The sequence below is a fragment of the Herpailurus yagouaroundi genome, unplaced genomic scaffold (assembly GCF_014898765.1).
Source record: "Herpailurus yagouaroundi ecotype Mexico unplaced genomic scaffold, PumYag 77, whole genome shotgun sequence".
Classification (NCBI taxonomy): Eukaryota; Metazoa; Chordata; class Mammalia; order Carnivora; family Felidae; genus Herpailurus; species Herpailurus yagouaroundi.
Genome location: NW_024412388.1, coordinates 18291963 through 18318090, shown reverse-complemented (window position 1 = coordinate 18318090; position 26128 = coordinate 18291963). Strand labels below are relative to the sequence as shown.

At 46.8% G+C, this 26128-nt stretch overlaps 1 protein-coding gene and 1 long non-coding RNA gene across 3 annotated transcripts in view; both read right to left on the bottom strand.

Moving 5' to 3' along the window:
• Positions 1–4400: 4400 nt before the first annotated feature.
• Positions 4401–5609, bottom strand: LOC121023292 (uncharacterized). The gene is made up of 2 exons (XR_005787337.1): positions 5551–5609; positions 4401–4918 (listed from the first exon to the last, which is right to left on the bottom strand). It is a non-coding gene; the product is annotated as an uncharacterized LOC121023292 (long non-coding RNA).
• Positions 5610–17796: 12187 nt separating this feature from the next.
• NIPAL3 (NIPA like domain containing 3) overlaps positions 17797–26128 on the bottom strand; it is a 50133-nt gene continuing 41801 nt past the window's right edge. Inside the window, exons 10-13 of one of the 2 annotated variants that reach the window (XM_040465065.1) lie at positions 25655–25718; positions 22558–22652; positions 21090–21121; positions 18552–18663 (exon numbers count right to left, since the gene is read on the bottom strand). In XM_040465065.1, coding sequence (XP_040320999.1) covers positions 21105–21121; positions 22558–22652; positions 25655–25718 — 176 coding nt within the window. In that variant the 3' untranslated portion in view covers positions 18552–18663; positions 21090–21104. Of the gene's footprint in view, positions 18664–21089; positions 21122–22557; positions 22653–25654; positions 25719–26128 lie in introns of both variants that reach the window. The other variant, XM_040465055.1, reaches the window with a different exon arrangement.

Genomic DNA, 26128 nt, shown 5'->3' with positions numbered 1-26128 from the left:
TTTTTTTTTTTTTTAACATTAATTTATTTTTGAGACAGAGAGAGACAGAGCATGAACGGGGGAGGGGCAGAGAGAGAGGGAGACACAGAATCTGAAACAGGCTCCAGGCTCTGAGCTGTCAGCACAGAGCCTGACACGGGGCTTGAACTCACAGACCGCGAGATCATGACCTGAGCCGAAGTCGGACGCTTAACTGATGGAGCCACCCAGGTGCCCCAGTGGCCTGTCTTTAAATACAGATAATGACAAGACTGAGGAACTTTCTTCTCATGTTATTTTTTATTTGCTGATGGGAAGGCAACAAAATACAGTGGAAAGAGCATGGGATTTAGGAGGTCAGCTCCACCATTAGCCACCATTGTGTGACTGTTGAGCAAACTCTTTAAACCTACTGAACCTTACTTTTCTCATGTGTTAAATGGCATCAATGATACCCGCTTTGTAGGGTTGTTTTATAAAGTGCCAGACACGTTACAGATGTTCAGTACACAGTAGCTGGTTTACAAGTAAATTTTATTCAAGGCAGCAATATTTTGCCTCTGTAGGGTTTGTTTTATAAAGTGCCAGACACGTTACAGATGTTCAGTACACAGTAGCTGGTTTACAAGTAAATTTTATTCAAGGCAGCAATATTTTGCCTCCCTTGCAGCCACGTATGACTTAATTTTGCCCAATGACATATGAGCAAAAAGAAGCTTCCTCAGCTGGGAGAAGTACCCTTTTGCCCTTCTACAGTTTCTCTTTCTTCTAGCCCGAGGTGTGAATGTGATGGCTGGAGCTCCAGCAGCCATTATGGACCAGGAGGTAACCCTGAAGATTGAACGCTGGAATGATGGATCAAAAGGATAAGGGGCCTGAATCCCTTGTGAGACTGGAGCTGCCCGCCCTGGGTTGCCTGTATCTAGCCTGCCTTTACTTGAGAGACAAATATTATTATTTTACATTGTTAGGTGTCTGTTGCAGCCAAACCTAATCCCCACTGATATGCCTAGAAAATCCTCCCACAGTCTAGACTGTTCACCGATGAATCCTCAGCTCCTATAACAATATCTGGTTCTGATACACAGTGCTCAATACATGTGGAAAAGAGAAAGGGAGGGAGGAAACAGAGCTGTTTCTGATTGTGAGAGAGGTCACCTCATGGGAGAGCACGTAATGAGAAAGGAAGAAGGCCGAAGATAGAAGCCTGACTGCCAATTCAATTGGTCTCTCTCTCCCTCTCCCTCAATCTCTCTTCCCCCCACCTTCCCCCCTACCCCTCAGGCTTATTAATGTGCATTTGGGTTTACTAGATATTTAAATTCCTAATCTGCTGCACACTCCAGATCTCCTGTGGGATCTGTCTCGCAGGTGCCTTTGACTGAAGAGCCTTTAATTTAACCGGCCTCCCTGGTGACATCCTCATTTGTCTCCTACTCCTGGAACATCAGTCATTCCCCCAACAGGAGAGTTGCAACATGATCCAATAGCTCGTTGGAGGAGTGAAGCTTCTTACTGACATCACATTCAGCATTGGTTGGGAGATGTAGTGATGTGCATTGTTGATGTTTTTCATGTTCTCATTATAAAAATTAGTCTTTCCCTGTGCAGATCATTTGAAAACAAAGGATAAATAAGAAAATTCAAATCATTTACAACCTCACGGTCTAGAGATAGCCACAATTCAATATTTGAATTGGTCTATTTGGTATATTTCTTTCCAGGCTTTTTGGTAAGATTAAGTATATTACTGGACTCATTCAATTCAGATGTCCCATTTATTTAGCTTCACGTTATATTGCAAGTGTTTCCTTGTGTTGTTAAATTATTATTATTATTATTTTTATTTTTATTTGAGAGAGAGAGAGAGAGCATACGAGCAGGGGAGAGGTGCAGAGGGAGAGAGAGAGAGAGAGAGAGAGAGAGAGAGAGAGAGAGAGAGAGAGAATCTTAAGCAGGCTCCATGCTCAGTGGGGAGCCCAACTTGGGGCTTGATCCCATGACCCTGGGATTATGACCTGAACCAAAACCAAGATTCAGACACTGAACCTACTGAGCCACCCTGGCGCCCCACTCTTTGTGTTTTAAAATACTATTTATAAAAATATATTTTTTGATGGCTACATAATATTGCATTGTTTGTATTCTGTTATTCATCTAATCATCCATTGTTAGAATCAAGGTTTCTTTAGAATTTTGTCTTGTATAATTAACTAAACAACAGGTACCTTTATACGTTTTTAAAACTCTTCTTGGAAGTTGACAAAATGAATTTCAGAACAGTTGTACACATCATACAATCCCACATCCTCAATGTAGACCTTACCACATCCTTAATAATATTGGGTATTGTATTTATTTTAAAAGCCTTTCCTGTTTCGTAGGCAGAAACAACCCCATGACATCTCGATTACCGGAGAGGATGAACATTTTTTCACGTGTATTTATGAGCTATCAACATTGTCTGACTGATTGTAAGAACACATTATATACTGTGGATAGTAATCGTGTGATTACTATACTTTTTGAAAATTTCCTTAGTTTGTTTTCCCTTTTGAATTTTTTCTTTTTTTAATAGATGTTTAAAATTTTTTTAAATTAATTTATTTCTTTCGAGAGAGAGAGCACGAGGGGAGGGGATAGAAGGAGAGGGAGAGAGAGGATCCCAAGTTCGACGTGGGGCTCGAACCACAAACCGTGAGATCACGACCTGAGCCGAAACCAAGAGTCGGATTCTCAACTGACTGAGCCACCCAGGCACCCCTAAAATTTTTGTTTAAAGGTAGAGGCACCTGGATGGCTCAGTCAGTTGAGCATCTGACTTGGGCTCAGGTCATGATCTCATGGTTTGTGAGTTTGAACCTCATGCCAGGCCTGCTGCTGTCGGCACAGAGCTTGTTTCAGATCCCCTGTCCCTCTCTCTCTGCCCCTCCCCCAGCTTGTGCTCTGTCAAAAATAAATAAAACATTAAAAAAATTTTAAGGTAAATGTATCTATAGTTTGCTTCATAATTTCTTCGTTTGCTTTCCCCTGGTTAATAGTGACCCTCATTTTTTTTTTTTTGATTTTGTATTTTTTATATTTATCACTTTAGTTCGAGTGAAATTTATTTTAGTATAAAAATATACAGGGCGCCTGGGTGGCTCAGTTGGTTAAACGTCCGACTTCGGCTCAGGTCATGATCTCGCGGTCCGTGAGTTCGAGCCCCGTGTTGGGCTCTGTGCTGACCACTCAGAGCCTGGAGCCTGTTTCGGATTCTGTGTCTCCCTCTCTCTCTCTGATCCTCCCCTGTTCATGCTCTGTCTCTCTGTGTCTCAAAAATAAATAAACGTTAAAAAAATTTTTTTTAAATATAGGTAAGACTCTAACTTAAATTCTTTTTTTAGATAGATTTTTAAATTTTTTTTTCCTTTTTTTTTTCTCATGCTCATTTATTTTGAGAGAGAGAATATGTGTGCCTGCAAGCAAGGGGGGAGCAGAGAGAGAGGGAGAGAGAATTCCAAGCAGGCTCTGTGCTGCCAGTGCAGAGCTCAACTCGGGGCTCGATCTCACAAACCATGAGATCATAACCTAAGCCAAAATCAAGAGTCAGCTACTCAACTTACTAAGCCACCCAGGCACCTTGATTTTTTTTTTTTTTAATTTAAGTAATCTCTATACCCAATGTGGGGCTTGAACTCATACCCCCAAGATCAAGAGTCACATGCTCTACCTAATGAACCAGCCCGGCACCCCTTAAATTCTTTTTTCAGTGGTTCTAATGTTAATTATTAAAGAATCCATTTAACCCACTGTTTTGTATACATACAATTTGGCATATATAAAAACACAGTAGATATATATTTCTGGTTATTTCTTCTTTTTTATTGATCTAGCTGTTAATAGAAACTATTTTGTAGTTTTATTATCTGGAAGGCAATGTCAGGGTACACATATTTTCAAATATTTTCCAGAAAAGTTTTATTAATTTATACTACCTCCTTCCTGTCTCCCCCTTCCTACCCTCAAACTTCAGCAGTGTATGAGAGAGACATTCTCAGGGCTACAGTCACTTTACTTAAAACTCTTCAAAAAAATGGGGCACCTGGGTGGCTCTGTCGGTTAAGCCTCTGACTCTTGATTTCGGCTCAGGTCATGATCTCTTGGTTCGTGAGATCGAGCCCCACATCAGGCTCTGCACTGACAGTGTGGAGCCTGCTTGGGTTTCTCTCTCTCCCTCTCTCTCTCTCTGCCTCTCTCCTGCTCACTCTTTCTCTCTCAAAAATAAACAAATAAACTTAAAAAAAAAAAAGTCTTCAGAAAACTGTAGGCTCCCATCCTGGTTGTGCTACTGACCAGTTGTTGAGAACATCTCACATGCTTTAAGCCTGGTTCCTCTTCAGCTAAATGAAAATTACAGTGGTACCTCCCTCCTAAGATGGTTTTGAGTTCAAAACGAACGGTTTATTGAAAGCTGGGGAACTATAAAATTCTAACAGAAATGGAGGCAATTGATAATGATTACATTTTTGTAAAGAGAAACATGTCTTAAACAAACAAACAAACAAACAAACAAACAAACGTGAGGGGTGCCTGGCTGCATCCGGGACTCTTGATCTCAGCAGGGTGGTGAGTTCAAGCACCGTGCTCCCTGTGGAGCCTACTTAAAATAAACAAACAAAAGAACATGTGACTGGTTTTGAGGTTTGGGTATGGAAATTCGTCTCTCAGTGCGCTCTGAAGTCTGGATGCCTCACAAGGTTCCATCTTGCCGTGTTGCTTTGAATTGCAAAGAATCAGTTCCATTTGCCTGCAGACCCAGAGGCTCCTGAATTCACTGCAAATCGGTTCGAGAGCCTTCAAGAGCCGAGATGTCACTCCACACAGGAAGGAGCGGCTCTCTAAGCGTTTTGATCCTTGACTTTGTTAGGCGGAGACATTATTTCCTGATTCACTTGAGCTGCAGATGGGTTGAGGAGGATACGAGCTAGATGACCATAATTAGGGACGGAAGTATGGGGGGGGGGGGTGCACGCACATAAAGAGAAAAATGGAACATGGAAAACAGACAGCTGCCTGCATGGACCAGGGATTCAAATTATTTTACTTTTTCTTGCATATCAGTCAGGGTTTGATCGGGGAACAGAAATCACAACAGTGATTTGAACCGAAAGAGCTTAATGGAAAGAACTGTTACTGACCTAAGGTTATCAAACTAGGGGCTCTCAAACCCAACAGGCAGAAAGAACTTTAAGGGATCATGGCGGTGAGAGCGGAAAGCGGTGACCATTCCGAGGGTGAAGGGGACCAAGGTAAGAGGTCGTAATGATGAAAACTTAACAAGATAAGAGGTTATTCAGCCATAAAAAGAAAAGAAATGCTGACATGGGCTAGAACTTGGAATGAACCGTGAAAACATGCTGGCTGGAAGAAGCCAGGCATGTAAGCCCACATATTACCTGATTCCGTTCATGTGGAAGTCCAGAATCGGGAAATCTATAGAAACAGAGAGTGGGTTGGCGACTCCTTACATAAATGGGATCACACAGGATTTGTCCTCTTGTGTCTGGCCTATGCACTTAGCGTACTGACCTCAAGGTTCAGCCGTGTCCTAGCATGTGTCGATATTTCCTTCCCTTTAAGGCTGACGAGGGGTGCCTGGGTGGCGCAGTCGGCTAAGCGTCTGACTTCAGCCGGGTCACGATCTCTCGGTCCGTGAGTTCGAGCCCCGCGTCGGGCTCTGGGCTGATGGCTCGGAGCCTGGAGCCTGTTTCCGATTCTGTGTCTCCCTCTCTCTCTGCCCCTCCCCCGTTCATGCTCTGTCTCTCTCTGTCCCAAAAATAAATAAACGTTGAAAAAAAAATTAAAAAAAAAAAATTTAAGGCTGACGAATCCTCGTGTGCATCCGCTGACGGGCGCTTGAGTTGCTCCCATCTTTTGGCCATCACGAAGAACGCTGCTCTGAACACGGGTGTATAAGTATCTGAGTCCCTGCTTTCAGTTCTTTTGTGTCTGTGGCCAGAAGTGGCATTTCCGGAACACGGGGTAATCCACTTTGAATCTTTTGAGAAATCACCATACCATTTGCCAGCGTGGCTGTGCCATTTTACGTCCCCACTGCCAGTGCACCAAGGTTCCAAGGTCTCCACACCCTCGCCGACGCTTGCTATCTTCTTTTCGGTGTTTCTTTTGGAGGGGGTGAAAATGTTCTAGAGTGGACTGTGGCGACGCTTACACATGTTTGTAGATAGACTAAAAACTGTTGCATTACGTAAGTTATTTCATTTAAGTTTACTTATTTATTTTGAGTGAGGGAAGGAGAGCGACAGGGGGAAGAACAGGGAGAGAGAGGGAGGGAGAGGGAGAGGGAGAATCCCAAGCAGGCTCCGTGCTGTCAGCGCAGAGCCCGATGCGGGGACTCGAACTCACGAACCCTGAGATAGTGACCTGAGCCGAAACCATGAGTCAGATGTTTGACTGAGCCGCCCAGGCACCCCGAATCATATACTTTAGAGAGTGCATTGTATGGTATGTGATTTATGTCAGTAAAGCTGTTTAAAAAAAAAGGTAGGAGGAGGGGTCCCGTGGATAAACCACACCCCCAGGCCTCCAGGAGGGTGTGCAGATATCGCTGAGGGGTGGGGGCCGTGGAGCTGATCGCGTGAGAGTTGGAAAGAGCTGCAAACTAGACCCAACTGAGGCTTCACTGAGGGGAGGAAGTGCCTCCAGAAGATGGGCACAGAAACAGGAAGTAGACAGGAAGGGGCGAGCCCCTTCCTCCTGCAGCCTCACGACCCCGTTCGTGAGCACGATCCCCTGCTCCCAGGAAGCAGCTAGCCCAGCAGAGAGGGGGTTTGCAGCCTCCCACGGCCATCCCCTAGAAGGGCAGGTTTGGAGCGGAGGGAAAAATAGCTTCACGACTTGCTGTCTTCATCTGTTCTGGTTGCTGTAATAAAAGACCATAAACCGTGTGGCTTATCGACAACAGACATTGATTTCCTAGTTCTGGGGGTCAGAAGCCCCAGATCATGAAGCCGGCATGGTGGGGTTCCGATGAAGGCCCTCTTTCTGGTTATGGCCACCTCCTTCTGTCCCCTCACGTGGTGGGGAGAGAGCGAGGCGGCTCTCTGACCTCGTGTAAGGACCCTGATCCCATTCATGAAGGCACAGAGCACGTGTGTGTATCAGTCAGTGAAGTACAAACAGTTGAGTTAGTTTTGTGCAGGGTTTCCAGCGCCTTGATAGAACAAAGTACAGATCTGTGTACAAGCTACGAAATACAAGTTGTATCATACCCGTGGTTCCCATACAAGGGAAGGGCTCTTCTATTTGCATTTAAGATGGGTATTGCACGCAAGAAAATTGGCAAAAAAAATGTCCCCTTAATGGTGCTTTTCCCTGCTCTTTGAGCGAGTGCGGATTTTCCTTTGCACTTGTGTGAGTCTGTTTCCCCAAGGGCTTCCTGTCCCCCGAGTGTGAGGGGTGATTTTTGTCTCTGAGGAGGTGAGCTGGGCTGTCTGTGGCTTCCCCTTCAGGTGTGGAAGTGAGGGGCCCGCAGGCCGCCTTGTGCTGCAGGCAAAAGCAAGCAGGACTTCACACCAGGGGCTGAGATGCCTTTCCCGATCCTGCCTCCCTGTCCTCGTGGAGGGCCATGTTTCTTCAGCTCCGTCCTGTCCCCCTCCCTGCCCCAGCATTCCTTCCCATTGGGCCCCCACCGCCAGACATTCCACTGTTAGGGCTCCATCTGGGGCAAATGCTGCTCTGCATCTGTAGAGTCTATTATCGTTTTCCAATGAATCTGTCCTTTTGCTGCCCAGAGCACCCTTGTTCTTGGTACCTACTGACTAAGCCCTGGCACTGAGAAGAGGTGAGTGTGGCTGCTGAGGCTCCATGTTGGACAGGAACTTTTAACGTATCTTCTTGGCATGATGAAATACTTTTTTCCCCTCTTTCGCCTGTTTTTTTTTTTTTCTTACATTATTCATTTATTTTAAGAGAGAGAGAGAGAGAGGGAGAGAGAGCATCCCCAGCAGGCTCCGTGCTGTCAGCCCCGTGCTGAAACGGGGCTCGAACCCATGAACCATGAGATCATGACCTGAGCTGAAACCAAGAGGCAGACGCTTAACAGACTGAGCCACCCAGGAACTCTTCCTCTCCCACTGAAGCTCAGGGAGTCTGTCTTCTTCCTCAGTGGGCTCCAGGGCTCATACAGACCCTCATAGGCTGGGTCCCAATCCCGTGAGGCCTCTCCTCCAACTCAGAGACACAGCACCAGCTTTAGTTGTAGCTCTCTGAGTTTCAGCTCCCCAGGGCCCCTCCTTTAGGCATAATATCTAAGTTTTAATAATTCCACCTGTCGTAGACTCCGGGTCTGGAGTTCTTTCTCGTCCAGCAAGAAAGCAGGACGCAGGATTAAAACGCTAGAGATGGCTAATGTCCGGGAGAGCTCAAGAGCCCCGATTAAGGGTCCTTGCTCAGTGTTCATTAGGATCAGAAGGCTTACAACCATGGTCATGGACGTGCACAAAGAGACAGTGAGGCTGTGAACATTAACTCACGGGTGTGAGGGAAAGGGCATTTTGAAAATATGTGGGCTCAGGGGTTTGGGTTAATACAAAACAAAATCCTGGCACCCAGGCGGAGGGTTGTTTACAGAGGACTTGAGGCACCACCTCTGTTAACCTGAACTAGTCTAGGGGACAAGAAAGAGCGTGCTACCTCAGGGTCCACAAGGGTCAAACAACCTTCCTTTTGCTAATTCGCTCTGCTTTGGGCAACTTCACCTTGCAGCCCTGTTTACCTAATTTGGTTCTTCCTTCCTGTGAAAGCAGCTTTCTGCTATTGTACTAAATTAGGGGTGTTTCCACCCTGAATACCTAATCTTGTTTACCTCTTCTGCCTTTGTTTTATATTGGGGCTTTGCCCGTAACTATCTGGACTGGGGCCTTTGCCTCTCTCTCTCTCTGCCTATTTACCTAATCATGTTTAGCCAGACTGGGGTGTGAGCATCCTAAGTCTTTCTAATGCTGTCTGCCTTGTTAACCCATCAGTGTAGGCTCAGGGAATTCCTAAGCTCTCCCCCCACATCCAGCTTCTTCCCTGTCTTCCCCCAGCCCTCGGGTGGGGGCTGCTTCTTACCGCCACTGTCGCTATGAGACTTCAGCATTCTCTCCTACCCTTTCAGTTGCCCAGTAAACAGCTTTCTACCTAGTTACCAATTCCTTATATTACATTTTCTGTTCCAGTAACTGGTATGGTTTCTGTCTCCTGACTCAATAGCTGCCTAAGAAATTATGTTCTAAGTAGGGCGCCTGGGCGGCTCAGTCGCCTAAGCGTCTGATTCTTGATTTCGGCTCAGGTCACGATCTCATGAAACGGTGAGTTCGAGCCCCGCTTTCCGGCTCCACCCCGACCGACCGTGCAGAGCCTGCTTGGGATTCTCTCTGCCCCTCCCTCTCTGCCCCTCCTCCACTCATGCTTGTTCTCTCTCTCTCTTTCTAAATAAATAAATAAATAAATAAATAAAAACTTAAAAAAAAACAACAAACTTACACTCTTAGGCTACTCCAGACTCAAGAGGAAGTTACATTCTGTGCTAAAAAAATGAATAAAGAATTTAAAAGTAAAAGAATTCTTGTCTACTGACATATCAAAGACTGGATTTAATGGGGCGCCTGGGTGGCTCAGTCGGTTAAGCGTCCGACTTCGGCTCAGGTCACGATCTCGTGGTCCGTCAGTTCGAGCCCCGCGTTGGGCTCTGGGTTGATGGCTCAGAGCCTGGAGCCTGCTTCTGATTCTGTGTCTCCTTCTCTCTGCCCCTCCCCCATTCATGCTCTGTCTCTCTCTGTCTCAAAAATAAATAAAGGTTAAAAAAAAAAAAAAAGACTGGATTTAAAATATATAGAGGGGGCACCTGGCTGGTTTAGTCAGAGGGGCATGTGACTCTTGATCTCAGGGTTGTGAGTTTGTTGGGTGTAGAGATTACTAAAAAATAAACTTTAAAAGTTATATATGTACACATATATACACATACATACATATATGTACATATATACACATATACACGTATATATACATATATGTACATATATACACATATACATATGTGTATGTATATACACATATATATGTGTATGTATATATGTATATATATGTGTATATACATATATCTATACACACATGTATATGTGTACATACATAGAGAGAGAGAGAGAGAAACTTTGGAGTCAGTTATATCTGGGTTTGAATCCAGGCTCTAAATTTTTTTTTTTTTTCAACGTTTATTTATTTTTGGGACAGAGAGAGACAGAGCATGAACGGGGGAGGGTCAGAGAGAGAGGGAGACACAGAATCGGAAACAGGCTCCAGGCTCTGAGCCATCAGCCCAGAGCCCGACGCGGGGCTCGAACCCACGGACCGCGAGATCGTGACCTGGCTGAAGTCGGACGCTCAACCGACTGCGCCACCCAGGCGCCCCTGAATCCAGGCTCTATAACTTACACACCAAGTGGCCCTGAGTAAATTACCGAACTTCTTTGAGCCTCAGTTTCTGTGCTTATAAAACGAGGACAGAGCAGCCTCCTGGCAGAGCTGCTGTGAGAAGGGAGGGAAATGACACAGTAGGAGGAAGAGCTCAGACGCCAGTGGTGGATGTGGAACACAGGCTGCGGCAGGACTTGGTGCAGCGGGGGAGGAAAAGACTGGAGATCCCAAGACCTGGGTTCTAGTCCTGGGTCCGCAGGTAACTAGGCAATGGACCCCTCTGCGGGGCCCCCCTCTCCTGACATGTGAAACACCACGTTTGAGTCACATCAAGCCAAGTTTGGTTCCCGAATGCCGGTGTCTTCTTACGGGTCTGTGGCAAGATGAGGCAAATAATAACACTGCCCTACATTTTTCATAACACTAAATTATTCAGCTTAAAGGACTAGCCTTTATGGTGAGATTTTGCCTGTTTACTATTTGGATATTAATGTCCTGTTTATTGAAATGATAGTATAGGGGCGCCTGGGTGGCTCAGTCTGTTAAGTGTCCGACTTCAGCTCAGGTCATGATCTCACAGTCTGTGAGTTTGAGCCCCGTGTCGGGCTCTGTGCTGACAGCTCGGAGCTTGGAGTCTGTTTCAGATTCTGTGTCCCCCTCTCTCTCCACCCCACTCCTGCTTGTGCTCTGTCTCTCTCTGTCTTTCAAAAATGAATAAACATTAAAATTTAAAAAAAAAAAAAATAAAAAAATAAAGATAATTTAAACAGTATGTTAATGGTGAATGAATAGGCAGACATATCAGTGGGGGAGAGCAGAGTCCAGAAAATTTAGAAAGTTAGCGTATTATAGAAATGTCATCTCAATTCCATTATGTTTATAAAATACTTACGTATAAAAATATATTTGATAGAAATAATTGGATTATATGTAAAACAAAACACACAAAACAAAAAGGTTTTTTCATAGCAAAAAAAAAAAAAAGCCACATAAGCTAATCAAAAAGCAAATACATTGGGGAATACTTGAAATTCACATCACAGAGAAAGGGTTAATTGATGCAAAATACAAATAGCACGTTCAGGGGCACCTGGGTGGCGCAGTCAGTTAAGCGTCCGACTTCAGCCAGGTCACGATCTCTCGGTCCATGAGTTCGAGCCCCGCGTCGGGCTCTGGGCTGATGGCTCAGAGCCTGGAGCCTGTTTCTGATTCTGTGTCTCCCTCTCTCTCTGTCCCTCCCCCGTTCGTGCTCTGTCTCTCTCTGTCCCAAAAATAAATAAACGTTGAAAAAAAATTTATAAAAAAAAAATACAAATAGCACGTTCAAATCAATGAGACCAATAAGGCCAGAGAATGTGGGCAAAGACTGGACAGTTGGCAGAAAAGGATACACAAATGCGTATAAACGCGTGCTAAGATACTCAGCGTCGTTCATGTGAAGAGGAATAAATGTCTGTGACTTGAATGTTTTGGTAGAAGATGACATTTTGGGAAAAGTAGAAGACATTATACGACAGCTATCTAATTTCCTGAATCCGTCTGGGATGCTTACAAGGGTCAGAGTGCGACTGACATCTACAAAGACGTATTTCTGGGGCTGTTGTTTTCATGACAAACAGGCTTTGGGAGAGTCAAAGATGGGCTTTGTGGATTGTTGCTGTTGCTGTTCTTTAACTTACAAAACAATCCTGACGAATAAGTGCACGGACGTTTCTAGGGAGCAACGGTGAAGATTCACATTCCAGTGTCAACGTGAGAAGGCAGCAGGCACCGTTTGCCCTGCCGTGAGAATCTTCTCTCATCGCGCTGGTCTCTTAGCGCATCCGGGCTCCTGTAACTAAAACATCCGTGGACTGGGTGGCTGAAGCAGATTCAGTCTGGTGAGAACCCGTTCCTGGTTCGTAGTCTTTCTCGCTGTGTCCTCACTTGAACAGAAGGGGCGAGGGAGCTTGTTTAACGAGGGCACTATGAGATCAAAGAAAATATACATATTGGTCTCTGCACCTTGTCCCTGGCACAGAGCTCCTAAAACCCTTGTAGTCTCCTCAGTGGTAAGAACATCGAGAATATCTCTGGCTCTAATATTTGTCTTTGACCTTGTCTCTGACTCAGGGCTCCTAAACCTTGTAAATTTGTGAGTGATAAGAGCACTAGGAGCTTCTTTTCTTCTTCTTCTTTTTTTTTAATGTTTATTTTTTTTTTTCATTTTTTTTAACATTTATTTATTTTTGAGACAGAGAGAGATAGAGCATGAACGGGGGAGGGGAAGAGAGAGAGAGGGAGACACAGAATCGGAAGCAGGTTCCAGGCTCCGAGCTGTCAGCACAGAGCCCGACACGGGGCTCGAATCCGCAAACTGTGAGATCATGACGTGAGCCGAGGACGGACCCTTAATGGACTGCCCACCCAGGGGCCCCAGGAGCATCTTTTATGCTAATGAGGCAACACTGGCGGGGGTCCTGGATGGGGGCTGGTCAGCCTGAATGGAAGATGGGAATTCTCAGCTCTACCCTCCCTCCCCTGGAGAGGGGTTGGAAACGGAGTTACTCATTGCTCAGGCCTACGCAGGTAGCCTCCATAAAATCCCAAGGATACAGGGGAAGTGGGCAAACATCCGTAAAGGGAGGTTCATGGGCCCGAACTCCTTGGGGACAGAAGCTTCTGCGCTCAGGGCTTCCCCATTGCTTCAATATAATATAACATCCTGATGGAATGCTGGACATAGTTGCCAGACTTTGTAACTATGAGCTTATCCAATCCTCGTAAGAATCTTCAGGTGGACACTGTTACTGTGCCTGTTTCACAGATGGGGCTCAGAGAGTTTAAGTAACTTGTCGATGTCACACAGCTACTAAGTGGGGAGCTAGGAATCAAACCTAAGCAGTTGGCCACAGAGTCTATACACTTAACCACTGCAGGAAAAAAAAAAAAAGGCAGGGGGGTGCTTAATTCAGCCTTAACTGCCATCACGGGCGTTTCTAGAACTGCACTGTTACTACAGCAGCCATACTCTAGCTATATGTGGGTATTTAACTTTTTTTTTTTTAATGTTTTTTTTTTGTCAACGTTTATTCATTTTTGGGACAGAGAGAGACAGAGCATGAACGGGGGAGGGGCAGAGAGAGAGGGAGACACAGAATCGGAAACAGGCTCCAGGCTCTGAGCCATCAGCCCAGAGCCCGACGCGGGGCTCGAACTCACGGACCGCGAGATCGTGACCTGGCTGAAGTCGGACGCTTAACCGACTGCGCCACCCAGGCGCCCCGAGGGTATTTAACTTTAATTAAGTTTAAATAAAATTAAAAATCTAGTTCCTAGGTTGCACTGGCCACATTTAAAGGGCTCAATAACCACATCTGGTTAGTGGCTGCTGTACCTCGCGGCACAGACATAGAACAATCCCACCCTTGCAGAAAGTTCTATGGCGCAGCACCGTTCTAGATAACTTTAGAAAGTACTAGCCAAACATAAGACTTAAACTCAACAGGTATCACGTGGGTTGTTTTTGTTTTAAACGAAACATCACTTCGTAATGTTATTTGCAGCTAACACACCTATTTTTTTGAGACATACGACATGTCGTATCAGTCATGAAGTTCACAAAATATAAGCATCCACGCAGAATATATTCTAAGGCGACTTCACTTACACCGCTTCTCAGAGAAGCACGCAGTGTATTTTTTTGCCTACCGGCCACTGCTGGACCAGATTTGGGGTTCATACGCGTGCAGGGTGGAGTTGCTCCAACACGAACTACCCTGATGGCTGTCTTGTGTGCACAGTACCATCGAGGTGGCTGGTTTCCACCAGGAAGGCAATGGACATATCAGTCCTCCCTTCCTACCCAGCAATCGGCTCCACGGTGCAGGAACCCCGGCGACCCGGCATCATCGCTTCAAGAGAGGGGTGCGGGGAGGGGCTGAGCTCTCGACAAAGCCCACAGGCACCTACCTGGGTTTGAGCTGTCTGGTTAGAGAACCCAGAGTCCCAGCCTTGAGAAGAGGGGGGCAGAGCGGAGTGGAGAGGGGAAGACCAGAGAACAACGGACAGTTTAAACCCAGGTCTGGTGACCCTGGTGTAGGCACTGGCCGCTAGGAAGGAGAGAGAGGTGGGAGACTTAATGTTGCTTGGAGCATTCAAGAGGGCTTGGGGGATGTCAGAGCCGAGAGAAAAAAATAAAGAATCGGGAATATGTGAGCGGAAAGTTGATGTCTGCTTGCCCCCCACCCCCGTCCCGCAACAGCAAGTGTCACCAGCTAACAGTTGACATTTGGGGAGAAAGGCTGGGAGAAGATAGTCCAAGGCAGATTCAGAACTCTGGATCCACATCAGCTGTTCTTCCAGAATACCCAGGTACCTACCTGCCCCTGGCTTCCCCTCAGGAAGCTGCCATGCACTCTCTGCTCAGCCTTCCTGGAGCTCAGCTATGCCATCACCCCCAACCTGAAGGCAGGGGAGGCCCAGGCCCCGGGGGCAATGCCTGAGTGGCACTGAAACCATGACCGTCAGCTGACCGGAAACTATAATGCACTTTTACCCACTCATCTCATTCTTGCCTGGATTGGGACTAAAAGGCCCATAACCCAAACAGGGAAGGGGCAGAGTAAGGTTGGGAGCATATAATACACCAAAATGATCACCTGGGTTTGACATATTTAAATGGCTTCCCTGCGGGGCGCCTGGGTGGCTCAGTGGGTTGGGCGTCCGACTTCAGCTCAGGTCACGATCTCGCGGTCTGTGAGTTCGAGCCCCGCGTCGGGCTCTGGGCTGATGGCTCAGAGCCTGGAGCCTGCTTCTGATTCTGTGTCTCCCTCTCTCTCTGCCCCTTCCCCGTTCATGCTCTGTCTCTCTCTGTCTCAAAAATAGACGTTAAAAAAAAAATTAAAAAAAAAATAAATGGCTTCCCTGCTCACCTTCCATTTATCCGCTCTGCCCTCCCACCTCATCCCTGCCCACCTCAGAAAAATCACTTGGAAAATCTGAATAGCAGCAAAACCAGATTTTAATTTCCTTTTGTGTTTTGTTCTTGCAGGCTTTGCAGCTTGACCTTGAAAAGTGACTTTTATTATCCCTTCAGATTCTTTCTCTTACACTCTGCAGAAGGCCTCCTTTCCAATCAGCGTTGATCCTGCCGTTCTCTTCCTCATGGATCATCAATGGCTCCCATGCCCACTAAGATGCACCTTGGTCTCTTCTGTCAGGTATTCAAGGCCTCCATGATTTGGCCTCCACTGGTTATCTTTTTTTTTTTTTTTAACTTTTATTTATTTTTTGAGACAGAGAGAGACAGAGCATGAACGGGGGAGGGTCAGAGAGAGGGAGACACAGAATCTGAAACAGGCTCCAGGCTCTGAGCTGTCAGCACAGAGCCCGACGCAGGGCTCGAACCCACAGACCGCGAGATCATGACCTGAGCTGAAGTTGGATGCTTAACCGACTGAGCCACCCAGGTGCCCCTCCACTGGTTATCTTTCCAGGTTCATCTCCCACCACCTTCTCTGCCTCTCCTTTCTTTGTCAACACCCACTCCCTATCACTGTGCCTTTGCAAATGCTGGCCCCTCTACCTGGGGTGTGTGTGTGTGTGGGGGGGGGGGTGTTGCTGGTCAGCCCTAACTTCTATGCTTTGCTCAAACCTGCCCCCATCAATGAGTGAGGCCCCAAACATCTCCAATTCTTTTTATTTTTAAAATTAATTGATGGGGCGCCTGGGTGGCTCAGTCGGTTGAGCGTCCGACTTTGGCTCAGGTCATGATCTTGCGGTCCGAGGGTTCGAGTCCCGTGTCAGGCTCTGTGCTGACAGCTCAGAGCCTGGAGCCTGTTTCAGATTCTGTGTCTCCCTCTCTCTCTGCCCCTTCCCCACTCATGCTCTGTCTCTCTCTCTCTCTCTGTCAAATATAAATAAACTTAAAAAAATAAATAAAATGAATTGAAACTGAATAGTTTCAGAAATTTTAATTTTTATTCTAAGTACACTCTACAGCACACATGAGGCTCGAACTCACAACCCTGAGATCAAGAGTTGCGTGCTCTACTGAGCCAACCCGGCACCCCCAAATCACCTTCAATTCTGAGTACCCTGTTCCAGGCTTGGGGTCTGACCTTAGGCAGCGCCCCCTCCCTCAAACTGTCCTTTTCCGTGGCCCACTGTTGCAAGGTGCACCTCTCCAGGCCTGCCCTGCCACGGTTTCCTGGGTATGTGTCTTCCTCTGCTGGTCTGGGGAGGCAGGAACCATGGTCATTCTTTGTAGCCTTCACCGTCCAAATGCTTATTAACACACAGGTAATGCCTCACAAATATTGTTGAACTGAGTGGACACCTGTCCTAAAGAAAAAAGGTCACCGTCTGCTGCCTTGTTAGGCATGGAAGACGCAATACAGAAGTGGTTAAGACACAATACAGAAGTGGTTATCGCAGGCGACAGATGCCGGGTTTTGAAGTCAAGGTACTAAATCGGTATTAAGCACAATCCATAAAGGTTAATGATCTATCAACACTGGTCTATTAACACTGTTATCTTGCCTATTAGTTAAAGACTGCCTAGGGAAACGTCAAGTGTAGTTCTAAGTAGTTATCACTGGATGGATGAATGCCACAGATCCTATGGGAATTATTTGACCTGCCAAGTGAACCCTAGACGGGAAACAAGGAATGCTAATTCCGACTTTCCAGGCTGGAGTGTGTCGGCCCCCCGGGGGTTGTAGCAGACCGTCTCTCGCAATTATTAGGCTTTTGAGGTGTGGGATTCTTGGATTACATACATCAGAATGACCTGTACTGCCAATTAAGAACGCAGACTTAACGCAGACTTCTGGGCCATTCCCACTTAGAATATCCGCGCTTGGGGTGTAGGAATCTGCATTTTAAATAAACTCCTTAGGGGATCCTTATGCTAAGATTTGCAAACTCTTGCCGTTCTCAAAAGTATAGTCAGTCTAGGGGAAGACAATCACGTGAGTAGCCTGAAAGAAAGCAGCAACCCTTACCGAGAATGCCCGCTTTTCCAGACATATGTGGGACCGTATGAAAGGAGGACCCAGCGTCTCTATCAGCTCCAAGTTAATTAACTAATAATTCAAGTCTGGTTTGTTGATCTATAAAGGAGAGGATGGAGGGGGAATGATGGAGGCCTCCCAGAGGGCATTGGTGTGCAGGAAAATACCCATAATAAAAGAGCCAGATTTTCTGTCTATCCTTTTGTAAGTGATGCGACCGCATTTTGTAAGATGGGAAGGGATGTTTCTTCCTTTTCGGGCTAACGTATCATTACCGATGCTCCTGAACGTTATTTCCCTCCTTCTCTTAACTTCTCCGTTCCTTTTGGGGGGGTTAAAAAAAAAAAAGGCAGTCATACAGTTCACGGAACCAAAAACAAATTAGCTTTCAAGCGCGGGTGGAATACGAACACATCAAGCACGTTTTCGCTAGAAAGGCACAGACAACCGGAAGGGGCACACGTGCGTTTTCTGCGGGTGAATGACAGAAGGGTCCCGGGGCTGGCCCGCTATGCCATGTGAAGACCACGCAAACGTTACGTGAAAATATGGAATCGCGAGCGAGATGGGGAGGATCAGGCAAGAGGAAGACTGGATTCAGGGGTCCCCAGCCTCTCCCTCGATGTGGAAAGGAGAGGGCAGGATCTGTCTTGTTTCAGCTGCGAGGAATGTGGCAGCTTGCGGTCACCGAAGGGGGATGTTCAGTTACCATCCTCGGGGATGATGGGGGCTCTCCCAGCCTGGGGGACCGGGGGTGGGGGCGGAACGGGGCGGGGTCTGAATCCCGCACTCGCCCCACCCACCCCGGAATACTGCTTTCGTCCTCCCCCACCCCACCCCCACCCTGGTCATCCGGAATCTCCAAGCCAAGATAATATATTCTTTGCCAGAGACAAAGGCTCTTCCAGATCCCCTTCTGGAGAGTTCTCGGTTAAAAAAAAAAAAAAGACTCGAAAGGCAAACTTCAGAATTCAGGGCTGAATCACTATCGGCAGGGCTTGAGCAGTTATAAAGGGAGCAAGGTGGGCTCATTCCTTCTTGGAGTGTTCCAGGACTCGGTAGGGGACCCCGGGGGCAGCCCCGGAGCTGTGTTCTTCCTGCATGACCGGAAGCGTGGCAGGAGCGCAGATCTCAGAAATGTTGTCGTTGTTTTCCAGGGCCCCATAGGAAAAAGAAGCTTTGAGGTCGGGCTGAACCGTCATTCCCTTGTCATGCATGTTTTGCATACCTGAAATGAAATCCATTTTCTCCACATCATTACGTGGTAAGGGGTGGGGGTGGGGCACAGGAGACTGCGTCTTCCTCCACCCCATCGCAGGCTAATTATAGTGCTGGGGCGCTGATCACGTGCATTGCCAATTTCCTGAATGCTTTCGATCGAAAAAAGAACATCCAGAAATATGTGCTAGAAATATTACGGTTGCTAAGCAACCGGGGACGAATCTTCAGGAAATAATGCACACAGACCAGCCATTGTCAAGAGGGACCATGGGTTGGCCTAGCACGAGGTGGGAACGCGTGTCTGGGCCCCAGGGGGAGCAGAACCAGCACCGTGCTTCGAGCGTGGTAGATGCCAATACTTTCCTGCGGAATTAAATCAGGATCCAGCACATTTCATTATCCCCCTGGGAGAAGAGGGAGGGTAACTTTCGTGCCATGGACACGCGGCGGTGCCAGACGCATCAGGACACTCAGAAGGCGAGTTTTGACCTTTAACAATTAACATCCCTGATCCGCATAGAGGGCAGGTGCCATTCTGCCTACCGCTCCTGGGCACATACTGATGTTGGATTTCTTCTTACAGTTGAGAACAGGGACTTTACTCCTGAATTCCGTTAGCCTTGTTCTACACTTTCCCCATCAGGCAGGACCTGACCTTGGAGGGCAACTCTCTTCCTGGCCTGGGACTTGAGACTTCAAATTCTCTTGCCGCTAGGCTGTCGTAGGAAACTGAACTCAAAGTGTCCTCCAGGAAACTATGAAGGCAGTAACAGCAGGTGCCAGACTCCCGACTGCGCCCAGGCTCTGGGCTAAGCGCTCTACATCACAATGGTAACCACAGGGAGCATGAGGACAGCTAACGGGTACTGAGTATTGAGCTCCTGGCAGAAAAAAAGCTTGATCTCATCTGATCCTCACAACTACTGATGAGGAGAACGAGGCGGTTAGAGGTTATAGAACTTGCTTGAGGTCCCAAAGCCGGCAAGTGGCAGCGTTAGAGTTTAAACTCGGGTGGTCTGAGCGCTGAAGCCCACACTCTTAACAGGAATGCCGTGTGGCCGCCCTGCACACTTCCACTTAATACCCCCCCGCCCCCCAATCCGAGCCCCATTATCCGGATGAGGACACAGATTCCAAGGGGTGAAGTTACAAAAGCTGAGGGGGGTGCCTGTTCCTTCGGGCAAAGGGTGCGCTTACCGGGCACGGCTTAGCTGTTGGATGTTTTCAAAGTTCTTAAGCAGCAGGACCACACCCACAGTCTGACAATTATGGGTTAACTGATTTATGGAAAATGAGGGCGATGTGCACCGTGGGGGGGACTGTGAGACTGCTTTTTCCTTAAAAAAAAAATTTTTTTTTTTTCTTTTAAGGTTTTTTCATTTTTGAGAGACAGAGGGAAGGGGAGAGAGAGAGAGAGGGAGACACAGAATCTGAGGCAGGCTCCAGGCTGTCAGCACGGAGCCCGATGTGGGGAACCCACGAACTGTGAGATCATGACCTAAGCTGAAGTCGGGTGCTTAACCGACGGAGCCACCCAGGTGCCCCTGAACGCCTCTTGAACCGTAGCTACTGGTCGGTTGTGAAGGTCAATCTAGGTAGGCCAAATGCAAGGCTCTAATGCTGACCAGGGAATACAGGTAGTAGGAAAGGCAGTGGGTTTAAACAGTTTTATTATTTTTTTTAATTTAATGAATTAACTAATTTATTTTTAAAGTTTTTAAAATTTAAGTAATTCTTACACCCCATGTGGGGCTTGAACTCATGATCCCGAGATCAAGAATGCTGTGCTCCACCAACTGAGCCAGCCAGCGTCCCCCTCCTTTTTTTTTTTATTTTTTTATTTTTTGTGTTCTACCTGGCATCAGGTTGAACACGTGTTTGAAATTTTCAAAGATTTTTTTTTAAAGCAACAGGGAAGTGAAACCAAACTGAACCAGGCATCTACCAAGTCGCAGACACTGTGCAAGGGAGCCTTTCACATATTATCCCACTACCCTGAGAGAAGGAATCCCAATTTACAAGGTCAGAGGCCTTGGCCTGCCCAAGGACATGCCCAAGGTCACAGAGCGGGTGGACACAGAGCTGGGATCGGAATCCAGGGCACCAGAACTCCAAGCCCACGTGGCACGGGACACGTCCACTTGGAAGTGTCTGACGCGCCACGGCAACAGGGCAGGGTCTCCTTTCATCAACCTCTGACTTCCCACCCGTCACAAGGTACAAAGAGGAAGCCCAGAGCCACATCCACAAACAGACCACAGAATGTTGATATCTAAGATTACCTTAGGTTACCTTCTATTTTCCACTGGAAAATACATCTGTATATATGCATATACAAGTACTCATATAGATATATACACATACACAGTTTGTGAACACACAAACACACATATACATACACATACTTGCACACACACAGAGTTGACACCTCACCTATCTGGAATTCAGCTATCCAGCGCCCTCATCTATCCGGGACACAGCCGAGAAACAAGGAAGTAAGCAAAAAAGGCATCTGAGCAGCCAGATTAGATGTTCTCGAAGTCCATGCACTAAAGCTCATGCACTTAACTCCTAGGAGAAACCGTAAGGCCCCAACTCAGAGCTTGTTTATCTTAATTTTATATACAATTCGAGCACGTTGGGTCAAATGAGAAGTTGGACCTGGAGTTGCTGTACACAGGCAGGCTGGTAACAGCACGGATGACAGACGACAGCTTGAGAGCAAGATGAGGAAATAATATAAAAGACACACAAACCATAGGGCCATTTAAAGCAGGGGCACCTCAGTCAGCCCTGAGAACACAGCTATATCCCAGCGTCCTTTATTAAGGACTACCGGATGCCTTCAGTGTGGTTATAGTTTGTTCATTAGGCTGTCTTTTTAAGAAGTTTTTTTTTTTTTTTTAATGCTTATTTATTTTGAGAGATAAAGAGAGAGAGCGTGCGAGCCAGGGGAGAGAGAGAGTCTCACACAGGCTCCGAGCTGTCAGCACAGAACCCAACTTGGGGCTTGATCCTATGAACCGTGAGATCACGACCTGAGCCAAGATCAAGAGTCAGACGCTTAACCGACTGAGCCACTCAGGTGCCCCTTCATTAGGCTGTCTTAACGCAGGGTGGGGATTATGATCTGGAGAGAGTTCCGCCGTTATATCTAAAATAAAAATTAATTTTGAGCTAAAAAGTGAAAGCAGGTGGTCACCGGCAACCCACAGAACTTAGGTGGGCAAACCTGGATGGGGCTGGCCCAGTGTCTTAACTTTTCTCATCTGGGTCCCTGGAGAGGCTGGGCGGGCACGCCCCAGTTCTCCACAGCCCTCACGGCTCCCTTCTGTGCAGTGCTCTGCTGATTCACGCATTTGTGACTGTCAAGGACGAAACACATCTGAGCCTGTGCTGCTCAGGGTGAACCCCCAGCTCCCTGGGAAACTAGGCTTTCCAGAACAATCCACTCCCTCGCGGAATCTAAGGAGTGAGGTTATAGTATTTGAATTTCATTCATCCTATATTCTTTCCCCTCTCTGGTCGTTCTATTCCAACTGGATGAGTGGAGTTTTCCTTTCACAGGTACAAAGCCTGATGGACAGATCATAATTCTATCCAGTGTGAATCAGGATTGTCTTTAAGAGATCCCAAAATACACACGGGAACTGGCGAGATGGGCTCAAAACCAACTGAGGTGCCTCAACCATTGCCTCCTATCTGGCACAGTGAGATTTAAAAAAAAAAAAAGAGAGAGAGAGAGAGAGAGAGAGAGAGAGAGAGAGACAGTCACACCATAACGGCACAGCACACCTTCCCTGTACCAAACCCAGCAGACAGCCGTCTCTTTTTAAACAGGAAGTAGCAGCCATTCTATATGGATGGGCTGGCAGCTGGACACATGGGGTTTTAACGTTACCTGGCATGGCATCCATGGAAATATAGGGCTCAAATGGAATGGCCTTCTTCCTGTTACGGGTGATTAAGAAGACACCCAAGAATGCAATGAGGCACCTGAGAACAGGGGCAAGGGAGGGAGAGAAAAAAGGCCAGAGTGAGGTTGGGGGGGCTACTTTCAAGCCCAGGTGAGGGGGAAAAGAGGGTCACAGGCCACAGGGAGGGGGTTTGCTGCTGAACAGCCCTGGGGAGGCTGGGGGGCCTGAGATGGGCAGGGAGCAGACTGGAGATAAACGATGGCCTCACACACCCTTACGCTCGGCACTGCGTTAATCAGGATAAATTAGACTCTTCCTGGGCAAAATGTCTTCCCTTCCATTTGGCCTGTGTCTTCAGAACCTCCCCTTAAAAAATATTTTTTTAATGTTTATTTATTTTTAAGACAGAGAGAGAGAGAGAGAGAAATGAATGGGGGAGAGGCAGAGAGAGAGGGAGACACAGAATCCAAAGCAGGCTCCAGGCTCTGAACTGTCAGCACAGAGCCCGATGCGGGGCTCAAACCCACGAACTGAGAGATCATGACCTGAGCTGAAGTTCGGACGCTTAGCCGACTGAGCCACTCAGGTGCCCCCCAAAATATTTTGTTTAAATCAAAAAAATTCTTTGTGGCCTAAATTCAATCAGTATAGGAGAGAAAGAAAAAGTGAAAAAGCCCCTGATCTCTCCCTAATCCCACCCCCTCCCCCCGCAGGTGTACATTCTTCTAGAGTCTTTTCCTTTTTCCCTAGAGTTTAGATAAATAAACATGCTTTCTAAAATCTGAGGTGTGGGGCGCCTGGGTGGCGCAGTCGGTTAAGCGTCCGACTTCACCCAGGTCACGATCTCGCGGTCCGTGAGTTCGAGCCCCGCGTCAGGCTCTGGGCAGATGGCTCGGAGCCTGGAGCCTGTTTCCGATTCTGTGTCTCCCTCTCTCTCTGCCCCTCCCCCGTTCATGCTCTGTCTCCCTCTGTCCCAAAAATAAATAAACGTTGAAAAAATAAAAATAAAAAAATAAAATCTGAGGTGTGATTTACATGCCGTAAAATGCACAAACCCTAAATGTAGCGCTCGATGAATTTGGTCCGTGTGGACACTTGTGTGACCGCCACACAAGTCCACAGAGGAGACATTTGCATCCCCTCCACCCCAGAAAGTTTCCTCACGCCCCTTCCAATCCATGCTAACCCTGCCCCAGAGGAAGCCACTGTTCTGACCTCCTCTATCACCCAAAACTTGATTTGCCTGTTCTTGAACTTCTTATAAGTGAAATCATACAGCATGTATATACTCTGTCTAGTTTCTTCCACTTAATAAACTTTTCATTATTTACTTATTTCTTTATTGTTTGTTTGTTTGTTTTTGAGAGAAGGAGAGACAGAGCACAGGAGGGAGGGGCAGAGAGAGAGGGAAACAGAGTACGAAGCAGGCTCCAGGCTCTGAGCTGTCAGCACAGAGCCTGACGCAGGGCTAGAGCCCAGAAACTGTGAGATCATGACCTGAGCCAAAGTCAGATGCTCAACTGACTAAGCTACCTGGGCGCCCTGCTTTTTAAATTAATTTTAGAGAGAGAGTGTGTGAGCAGGGCAGAGGCAGGGGGTGGGGTGGGGTGGGGTTGGGGGGAGAGAGGGAGAGGGAGAGAGGGAGGGGGAGAGGGAGGGAGGGAGGGAGGGAGGGAGAGAGAGAGAGAGAGAGAGAGAGAGAGAGAGAGAGAGGATAAGTAGGTTTCACTTCATGCTCAGCATGGAACCCGAAGGGAGACTTGATCCCACAGCCCTTGGATCATGACCTGAGCCAAAATCAAGAGTCAGATGCTCAACTGACTGAGCCACCTAGGTGCCCCTACTTAATAAATGTTTTTAAGGTTCATTCACCTTATTGTATATATTAGTAGTTCATTGGTTTTGTTATATTGAATCCACTGTCTTAATATACTATATCATTTGCTTTCTACTCTCCTGTGTATAGACGTTTGGGTTGTATCCATTTGGACATATGATGAATAAAGCTACTATAAATATTCAGGTACAAGTCATTTTGTCAATGTGTACTTATTTGTTTTGGGTATATATCTAGATGTGGAGTTGCTAGATCATAGGGTAGACTATACATTTTTAAAAAATGTATTTTTTTCCATTTAATATATCCTAGACATGGTTCTATGTCAGTACCTATAGACTGACCTCAATTTTTCAAAATGGCAGCATGGTACTTTATTATATGGACATACCACAATCTATTTAGCCTGTATTCTATTGCTGGGTATTTAGGCTACTTCCAATTTTTTCCTTGTACAATTAACTTTTTAACTAAAAAACAGCCTCATACATGTGTCTTTGCGTCCCATTTCAATGATTTTTCCAAGATAAGTGATTAGAAATGGAATGTTGCATCAAACATTGCTCACTTACAATTTTTATTGACATTGCCAAATTGTCCTCTGGCATTAAACATCCTCTCGGTGTGGCAGAGAGCTGGTCTCCTCGTCCTCTCCTCTTGCCAACATGGCTTATTAATCCTGTTACTTTTTGCAAAATGATGGCATCTCATTTGGCTTCAAAATGCATTTCTGGGGGGGGGACCTGGGTGGCTCAGTCAGTTAAGCATCTGAGTTTTGATAGAGGCTCAGGTCACGATCTCATGGTTGTGGGATCGAACACAGTGTCAGGCTCTGCACTGAGTGGAGCCTGCTTGGGATTCTCTCTCTCTCTCTCTCTCTCTCTCCCTCTCTCTCCTCCCCTCCCCCTGTTTCTTCCCCTCCCCCTCCTCTCAAAAAATAAACTTTAAAAAAATGCATTTTTGTGATCTGGGGTGAGGCTGAGAGTCTTTTCATGTGTCAAAATGGGATCTTTTCAAAGTGACAAGGAGATTAGAGCCCAAAAGAGAAGAAAGGGGAGGGAGATAAAGCCCTTTGGGAGGAAAAGCCTCACCCTCTGGAGGACAAAGCTCTAAATCCTGGCTGCTCCCTGGGATCTAAAGGATTGCCTGAGAGGCAGAAGCAATAGTGGGGCCAGAGAGGCAAACTGCCTGGAGTTCTCCGGCCCCAGGCAATGCCCCAGGCCAGACAGCAGGACGTAACTCACCCCAGTGCAAACATACAGATGTGTAGCGCATCCTCCCCGATGAAGTCCAGGTAAAATACTGCTCCTGGAACAGCAGAAAATAGGAAATATGGGTGAGCTGTTTTCAAATCACCTTCTTGCCAGTCTGTGTAGCATTTGGCTAAACTCTCTTCCCTGTAGGAAACCAAAGTGATCAGAAACATCATGACCAGCAGGGCAAATGTCAGAAGAGTGGAATAAAAGCCATTTCGGGGCGGGGTGGTGGGGTGGGGGGGGGTGGGGAGACAGACTGTCTTCTCTTTCTCCTACACTCCTCTTATCTCCATCTTGTTTTTCTATAGAGTTCTCATGGACCCTGCACCCAGCCTCCCCCAATTAAACACACTATAAACGAAACTACAGACTTTCTTTGCCAGTTTTTATATACTCCCTTCCCCCGTCTTTCATAAGAGGGAAAGGCAAGGCTTGGTGTTAAGCTGTCAGAGCTCTTTAACC